This window comes from Parus major, chromosome 5 (assembly GCF_001522545.3).
Source record: "Parus major isolate Abel chromosome 5, Parus_major1.1, whole genome shotgun sequence".
In the NCBI taxonomy this organism is placed as follows: Eukaryota; Metazoa; Chordata; class Aves; order Passeriformes; family Paridae; genus Parus; species Parus major.
This window is the reverse complement of record NC_031774.1, coordinates 9,560,445-9,568,854: the sequence shown is the minus strand read 5'-3', so window position 1 is coordinate 9,568,854 and position 8,410 is coordinate 9,560,445. Positions and strand designations below refer to the sequence as shown.

The 8,410-nt window shown below is 42.6% G+C and overlaps 1 protein-coding gene across 11 annotated transcripts in view; it reads right to left on the bottom strand.

Moving 5' to 3' along the window:
* ARNTL (aryl hydrocarbon receptor nuclear translocator like) overlaps positions 1-8,410 on the bottom strand; it is a 47,801-nt gene that overhangs the window by 2,066 nt on the left and 37,325 nt on the right. For all 11 annotated transcript variants that reach the window (XM_015630437.3, XM_015630436.3, XM_019006983.2 and 8 more), the window contains 5 exons: positions 4,042-4,148; positions 3,552-3,702; positions 2,912-3,000; positions 2,017-2,125; positions 281-374 (listed from right to left, as the gene is read on the bottom strand). In XM_015630437.3, coding sequence (XP_015485923.1) covers positions 281-374; positions 2,017-2,125; positions 2,912-3,000; positions 3,552-3,702; positions 4,042-4,148 — 550 coding nt within the window. The remainder of the gene's footprint in view (positions 1-280; positions 375-2,016; positions 2,126-2,911; positions 3,001-3,551; positions 3,703-4,041; positions 4,149-8,410) is intronic.

Genomic DNA, 8,410 nt, shown 5'->3' with positions numbered 1-8,410 from the left:
TGGCACTCAGTCGGGCACAGCCGGCGTGCAGCAGCAGCACTTCCAGCGTTCACCAGCACGGGGTGTCAGAGAGGTTTTGGAGGTGGAGGGAGGGGAGGAGAGCCGATCCTTGCAGCTCTGCTGAGAAAACACAACCCGAGGGGCAGGGGAGTGTCCAGGACCTGCTGCCGGTGAGCACCTCAGTGCTTGGGCTCTGCTTTCCCAGCCCAGCTGCCAGGAGCTGTTCCCTGGGCACAACCCCACGTTCCCTGAGCGTCCCCAGACTGGGGGAAGCTTTTACCTTCTTCCCTCCTGGCGAGGATGTGTCGGGTGGGGGGGTGCTGGTGATGTTCAGGGGACTCGAGCCACAGCTGGAAGGTGATGAGCCTCTTATCCTAAAACACACAGAAAACAGGGCATGGGTGTGCAACAGACTCACAGACCTGGAGTTTGAAATGCTGACTTCGGTATCAGGTGCCAAAAAGCATGAGCTTCACTCTTGTAATCTCCCTTTTTCAGTGTTCCTCACAGCCAGACCAACAATCCTGTGTAAATCCAGCCTGTTTGGTCTGCAGCCTTTACTTCCTCCCTGGTCTTTATTCCTGGGCAGCCTTCACAGAAGAGTCAGAAGGAAAAGGTCCTGGCAGCTAAGGAAAGGCTCCTTTTTGAGTATTTCTCTTCAATTTCCACCAGCTACGAGTTCCAGCTGCCTCAGTCACAGTAACCCAGACTCCTCCACTGAGCTCCTGTTACAGAAGTCCACTGGACCCTGGAGTGTTTGTAACTCATTGTTCATCTCCATTTTCCATAGCTTGATCAAACATCGTTAATAATGAATAATGTATTGACAACAAATCTCCAGCCTAAAGGGAGGAGGGGTAGTTCCAGAGAAAAGCAATGGAAATGGGAATCTTCTCCTTGGCAGAGTTCCCCTGGGAAAGCTGAACAGAAGGCAGCTTTGGAAAATAGTAACAGCTGCTGAAAAAGGACTGGAACTAACCCAGGGTCCGAACTGAAACGCAAACACGGGTGGAAACTGCACTACTACACTCACTTGGGCTAATTAATTAAATGTTTCACAGCTACTGAAAGGGATGGTTAAGCTTCAAAGTATTGGCTCAGCCACGTTTTCCTTCTTTTCCTCTCTCCCCTTTTTCCTACTCCTCAGAGAGGAATGAAGCCTTAGGGACAGGTCTGCTGCTGCCTTCAGTGAGGGTGGAGGGAGTCTCCTGCCTGCAGCAGGAACAATCCTGTGGGAAACAGACTGGATGTGCTCTGCTCTGCAGCTCAGACTGGTTAAATCACTGCCACTGCACAGCTGCTGGCTGAGACCCCTCTTGCAGGGAAGGAAACAGTTCCCAAGAGGAGATCTGTGAGGAACAGGGATTTTTAGCCACCAGAAATGAAGTGGTACCCACTGAAAGCAGCTGCTCACGCAGGTGACAACTCCAGAGGCAGCTGTGGATGCCCAGAGTCCCTCAGTGACCCTGTGCATGGCCCAGCCCCACATCCTGACTGCCATGGGAAGGCCCCAGCGTTGTGTCCTTGCTCCAAGAGCTGCAGGGGAGCTGCACAAGCTCATCATGCACATCTAACAACTCCAAAGAGTGAATGGATTGCACAGAAACAAACACTGCTGCTCTGGCACACAGTCAGCAGCTTTGGCATTTGGAGGTTGTGCCACTCACAGCCTCAAGTCACTGGGAAAAGAACAGCCTGGAATGGATTTGTTTCTAGGTAGCTGCTCTTTTTAACTCCTGTTTCTGGTGAACAGGCCATCATCATCATCATCACCACTGCAAAAAAAATGCCAGCATCAGTCTTTTGCAACAGGGAGCTGCAAGGCTGTAACTTGATGTCTTCCCTGTGGGGGCTGACTGCTCAGGGATGCTGAGCAGGAACCTGGAGCTGTCTGAGAAATACAGTTGGATCATTCCTTATCCAGCCTGAATAAATTGTCCTTTCAGAGGAAATTAAGGAAGTCTAACTCCTCTTAAAGAGCAGTGAAAAAACAACTTCCACACCATTTTCTCTCACCTGTGAATCTCCATGATTTCTTCAGCAATCATTCTGCCTATTTTACCTGCCCCAGCTCTTGTTCCACCTGGAATTCCAGGCACAGTGGGATGGGTCCTTTTGGGGCCACCTGAAACGAGCAGGAATTTTAAGGTCAGAGAAAAGCTTCCAAACCTTCTCCAAAGGGAAATTGTATTTAGGCTTTGGGCAGCTGCAGGACCTTCTGAACTGGATTTATTGGCAGTTCCACCAACTGGTGAGTGCCTTCAAATGGATGGAAAGTTCTGGATTGCACTGAGCTGTGCTGGGTATCAAATGTCCCTCTGTGCCAGCAGGGGCAGAACAGACCCCAACTCTTTTAGAATCTGGCTGTTCTCTCTCAGAATTCAGCGCCTGGTGCTCCCTCCTGTCCAGAGCTGCTACAGAATGGCCTTGTCAGACCTGCCCTGTGCCCAAACAGGCTCTTCTCCACACACAGAGAGCATCTGTTCTCTGCTTGTTGTGAACAACTTGCCAGAGAATATTCCATTCAGTATGGGATGACTGCAAAGAAAGCCCCTGGCAGGTAACTGCAGGAATCTCAAAGTGGGAGGAAAAGTGAGGTCTGACCAAGTTGGGAGCTGGTGCTGTGATTTCACACTTGCACAGCACTTGGGAGGTTGTCAGGAAGGAGCCTGATACACTCCAAGCAGAGAAAAGCCCACATTGAGAGGGCAGGAAAGGCCTCAGTGTGGATAACTGTAAATGGATAATCCTGCCTCTGGAAATGCATTTTTAACACCAGCAGCCCTCAGCAGGTGCGGCTCAGAGCTAAACCTGATTTTCCTGAGGCTCCTGAGCAGTGCAGAAGGGCAGCCCAGGTGTGCAGGCAGGAGGAGCTGCCTCCAGGCAGGGATTCCCTGAGCACAGCAGTTACCTTCTCCAGGCTGGAGCACGCTGTCCATGCTGTGGGGGGACGCTGCCAGCTGGGGAAAGGCCGCGTCCCCGCTGTCCAGGACCGCCGTGCTGAGGAGGGCCAGGGTTACAAAAGTCAGTCAGAGAAAACCCTACAGGTAGAAAACCCTAATAAAGTGATTAAAAGCCAAGTCATGCAGCCAGAGCTTTGGCATGGGGTGCTTCAGGGTTTCAGCAGTGTGAGAGTCTGTGGCTGACACCAGGGCTGGATTAACAACAGGAATCAAGCGCCCTGTTCCACCCCAACGTGTGCAGAGCAGGACCCTAGCAGCTCCTCTCAGCAATTATTCTGCTGAGAAGTCACCTCAAGAGCAAGGAAAAGGGGAGGGGAAATACCTGCCAAAGCAAAGAAATGCACATCCCTTAAATCCCCACAGAGACCAAATCCCAGCTTTCCCCCAAGCAAGAAAATATTCCTATTTTCTACAAGCTTTAACAATTTAACAGAAATTAAATTCCTGCAATTGTTAAACCAAACCCCCTCTCCCCAGGGTGTTGTGGAGAAGACACCCACTGAGATACAGAAGGTGTGCACATATTTTAGGTCAAATCTCCCAGGAGAAAAGCCGTGGGCACTCCCAGGCTGAGGGAAGAGCACTTACGAAACCACCGTGTTTGTGGAGACAATGTATTCTACTTCTTTGGTCCAAGGGTTCATGAAACTGAACCAGCGACTCCTCAACGTAATGAAAGAGCCATCTTTTATTTTAAACTTGTAGCAGTTAGTTGTGATTTTTTCTCTTGTCTGCAAAACTGAAGAGAGGCAGAAAGCAAGTCATTTGTGTCAAGCAGGCACCACAACATCAACACTGCCCTTGTCAGGGAAAAACCAGTTTATTCCTCCCCACATCCCTCAAGAAAAATGCTATTCCTCCCTCATCCCACCCATCCTGAAGCTCAAATATTCCCTACAAATCCATGCAAATCTAAAATAATCACAGTGCTTGGCACATCCAGCACAATGCTCTCCACTAAAGCATTTGCAAACAGCAATACCCAAATCTTTTCCAGTCTGTTTGGTTTCCTTCATACACAACAACTGCTCCCAATACTTTGAACAAAATTTCTCTGCTGAATTATTAATAACTGTACCTTGTCTGTGACATTCTGCAAGATGTGCTATATCATCTTGATGAAAATACTCGTAACACGAAGTACCTAGCAGTTCCTGGGGTAAGTATGCCAGGATGGCTGTTGCCCTGGGGAAAGGAAGAAAATAAAGAGAAAGAAAAAAATAAAATCATCTTTTCAAGCTGAGGTATCAGTCAGACATTCCTAAAGCTCACACCGAGGCTGGGTAAGGCTCAAATAATGCAAAAGGGAATTTTCAGCTTAGAAGGTAAAAAAAAAAATCAATTCCTTGGGAACACTACTTTAAATTCTCAGGTAATTAAAAAAGTACCTAAGAGCCAGAGCCCTCAGGCATTACATCTGACCTACCAGAGGGGATGTAAGACTTTCTCAACAGCTTTGCAGATTTGCTGTCATTTTGGGAATTTAAGGCTGAAAAAAGGGGCCTTGTAGCAGCCACAAGGTAACACAAAGCTTTCTGCACGAAGTGCCACTGCAAAACTGACATCAAAGGTTTGGAGAACCCAAGGGTGGGACAGAACAGCACCACACCAAACTCAACTTGGATTTGTATATTGCTTAGAAGATAAAAATTCCTGAGGGAAAAGTGACAATTCCTTGAAGAAACTGAAATAAATGTCACAATTCCAAACTATTCAGTTAAACACCACGGGCAATAAGGAACAGACACAGACCAACACCCCTTCTGGAATCTCAAAAAAGCCCAAATTAAATACTATAAAATGTAGAAATCAGTACATATTGGCAATTATGAATAAGAAGAGAAGGAGAAAAGCTGCAGCACAAAAACCTGGGGCATTTTTGTTCATTCCCAAACACAGCAGGAGAATTCAGCAGCAGCTGAGGACACCCCAAGCCCTCCTCGACAGGGAGATCTGACACCCTTGGAGAAGGAAACAAGAATTCCAGCTGACTTTTGTCTGGTGAGCCTTATCCCAGGACACCTAAAACTGAGCAAAGCAATCTCCCAGAGAACCACCAAGCAGCAAAACCAAACCTGTCCTGAAAATGGAAGGGCTGGGAACCAAGTCAAGCTTCTCTGAGTGTTTTCCCCAAGAACTTCAGCAGCCAAGGCTTTTGGCAGCACTGCTGTGCTGGGACACACAGGCAGCAGCAGGGAATTTGTCCACCCTTTTCCTCCCACTGCAGGATGTGTGGAAAGGAGAACCTGCACCAAATTGCAGCCATCAATAGACTGGGTGCATTCAGTGTCTGACCATGTTCTATTATGCAAGGGAGGAAATTGTTTGGGTCCTTCTGGAATTTCATCCTCTATTTCCTTTTTTTCCTCAGCTCGCTTCTCCTACTTAACAAAGCAGCTCTGAATCCTGAATGGCATCTGCATAGATAATAAACTTAATTTTACTCTCAAATTCACCATGCAGACCAATTAGAAGCCCTGAATAAGTAAGAGGGGAGATGATTCTCTTTAAAACTCTGCTGCCATTCCAGCAGTGAATTGTTGAGCAGTTCCCTGGCTGTGGCTGCCAAATCCACAGCTGGGCTTCTCCAGGAATCATGCAATCCATGAGGACAGCAAGGGGCACAGGGAATTTAGGAAGTGTTTTTTTCCTGAATTCCTTGGACAAATGATAAATGAACAGAGCAAACCTATAGGAACAAAACAACCTGACTTGGAAATAAATGGTTTTCAGCTTTTACAGGTGCCTAAATATTCTCCAGGAGAAGCAAGGATCATTGGATGTCAACTTCAGGCCTACAGATGAGGCTTTCTTCTAAAGAAATTCCCTTTCAAAGAGCCCTTTGAAGTATCACAGACGTCCCAAGGACTGTAAACAACAGCTGGAAAGCAATTCAATAAAAGCATACGTGTTTAAATGCAATGGGTCAACATTTCCTGAGTCTCATTATTTTAGAAATGCCTCAGAACTACACATCAGGGGAATATTCCTGATCTTCTGAAAATAAAACTTGTCTATAAACAAGACAGAATGGCATTTTGTGAGCAACAGAAAGCTACGAGTGCTTCCCCAGCTCCCAGAGTGAGCACCAGCTCTGAGCTTTCCATCAAATTAAAACCAAAACCACCCAATCTAGCCAAAACCTAGAAATCCAACCACCCCAAAACAGATAGCATAAAAAAAAAATAAATACATATTCTCCATACTGCACTTCCTCCCATGACTATCCTCTAAAAGGGAATAAAGCCCAGCTGAGTCTCCCCTGAAAGCAATTCCAGCAGGTTCTGTCAGAGTCAGGACTTTGGGGTTTTTCTGTGTCTGAAGCAGCTGAGCCAAAGGCAGAGGGAAAAAGGAACAGCCTCATCTGGACAGCCTCAATCCCTGGTGCCAAGGAAGGGAAACACACAGCCCCTCCCAGAGGAACCTCTCCATCAACACCCTGCAGCCTCCTCCTCCTCTGCCCTCCACCAGCCAGCAGCTCTCAAGGAACATTCAGGCCACCTGTGCCTGCCACTGAAGAAAATCCAAGCCTTTTCTTTTGGGAAAGGAAAGAAGGAGCCTTTTAGATAAGAGATGTGTGTTTGAAAGCAGATAGCACAGGGACACAAGGTTTCCAGGAGATAACCCCTGTGCAAAGCTCTCCTTGCAGGCACACAGGGTCACGGGGAGGAGCACTGAGGCAGCAGAACGTGTCCTAGTAAAGAGTTACATAAGTGTACGTGCCAGCCAAGCCTAGCCCAGCTCTGCAGCCTCTTAACCCAACCTCTGCATCTGCACCAGCAACCAAGCAACACAGCAAACAATCAGGCTCCAGTTTCCAAACGTTTTCTTCTGAAGATTACCCACATCCATAATCCTCCCCCTCCCAGGAGCTGGCAGAAACGATCCTGGCGTTTTCCTGCCACGTTCTTGGGAGTTTGGGGGATTTTTTGTTTTAAATTTCATCAGTCACACTGAATAAATGTGTAGTAACAGCTTTGAGCTGCACCTCAAAAGCCAGCCCAGCTTGCAGTAAAAAAGCTAAAAAAGGGCAGCAATTTTATTTTTATTTTCACTGCTGCAAGGAAAGCTGTCCATGAGGCAGTGCCCCAGGGTGGAAGTTGTTAGTTATAAATAACTGCACTTATCGGCTTTTGCCAGCACATACTGACTTCTGCAAATTATTTTGCTATAGTACAATTTGTAATCACTTCTAACTGCTTTTGATAAAATGCAATTTGTGGTAAATTCCCTGGCCCTGTGTACTTTATGTATTTTGGTGTGATAAATATATTATAGTTTAGGCTCTTGTAAAATACTGAAATAAAGACTGTGTGCTGTGTATTAACTGTTGCAGAAGTAATTAATGCTTTTATAACCAACTGACAATGGTAAGAATAACTCAGAGAGTTCTGTGAAATAGATAATGGTGATTTAATGTAATTATAGAATATCCTATCTGAATAAGAAAATCTTGAAAATAACCAGGACACCAAGAAAAAATTTACTGCTGACTCTCTGGTTCTCAGGAAGTGTCAAACAAACAGAAGGGTGCCTTGAGAAGAAATAAAATATATTGATTACTTTAGCCTTATTTTTATATATTTTTTTTAGAAGTTCTAAAAATGTGTAGAAATATTTTTTAATTTTTTAAAACTGCAAACAATTTGTTACAATATTTTAAAAATATTTTTTAAAAAATTTTAAACTGTTTTTAAAAATGTAAAATTTTCCCCAAATATTTTTGAAAATATTTTTTTAAAAAAATTAAAATATTTTTTAAATTTTATAAAATTTTTAAAGTTTTTTTAACTTTTAGAAATTAAAAGTATTTTAAATTTTTTTTGGAGTTTTTTTTAAAAATTAAAAATTTTTAATGCTTATTTTATTTTTTTATTTTGAAAAATTTTATTAAAAAATTTAAATACTTTAAAAATTTATTTTGAATATTTTAAAAATTTATTTTGTTTTTTTTCAATTTTGTAATTTTTTTTAAAAATTGATTATTTTTAAAATTTATTTTGGATTTCTATAAAATTTTGCACTTCAAAAAAAACCTGAATATTTAAAACTTATTTTGGATTATTTTTAAATCTTGTAATTTTTTAAAAAAAAAAACAAAATTGAATTTTTTTTAAAAACTCACTTTGAATTTTTCTTTTCATTTTGTCATTTTTTTTAAAAAAAGCTTTAATTTTTAAAATTTTTTTTAATTTTTTTAATATTTTTTTAATGTATTAAATTTCTTTTTTAATTATTTTAATTTTTTTGAATTTTTTTAATTTTTAATTATTTTTTAAATTTATTTAATTTAATTTTTTAAAATGTTTTAAAAATGTTTTAAATTTTTTAAATTTTTTTTAATTTTTTTTATTTTTTAAATTTTTAAAATTTTTTTAAAATGTTTTATTTTTTAAATTTTTTTAAATTTAATTTAATTTCGTTTAATTTTTTTTATTTTTTTAATT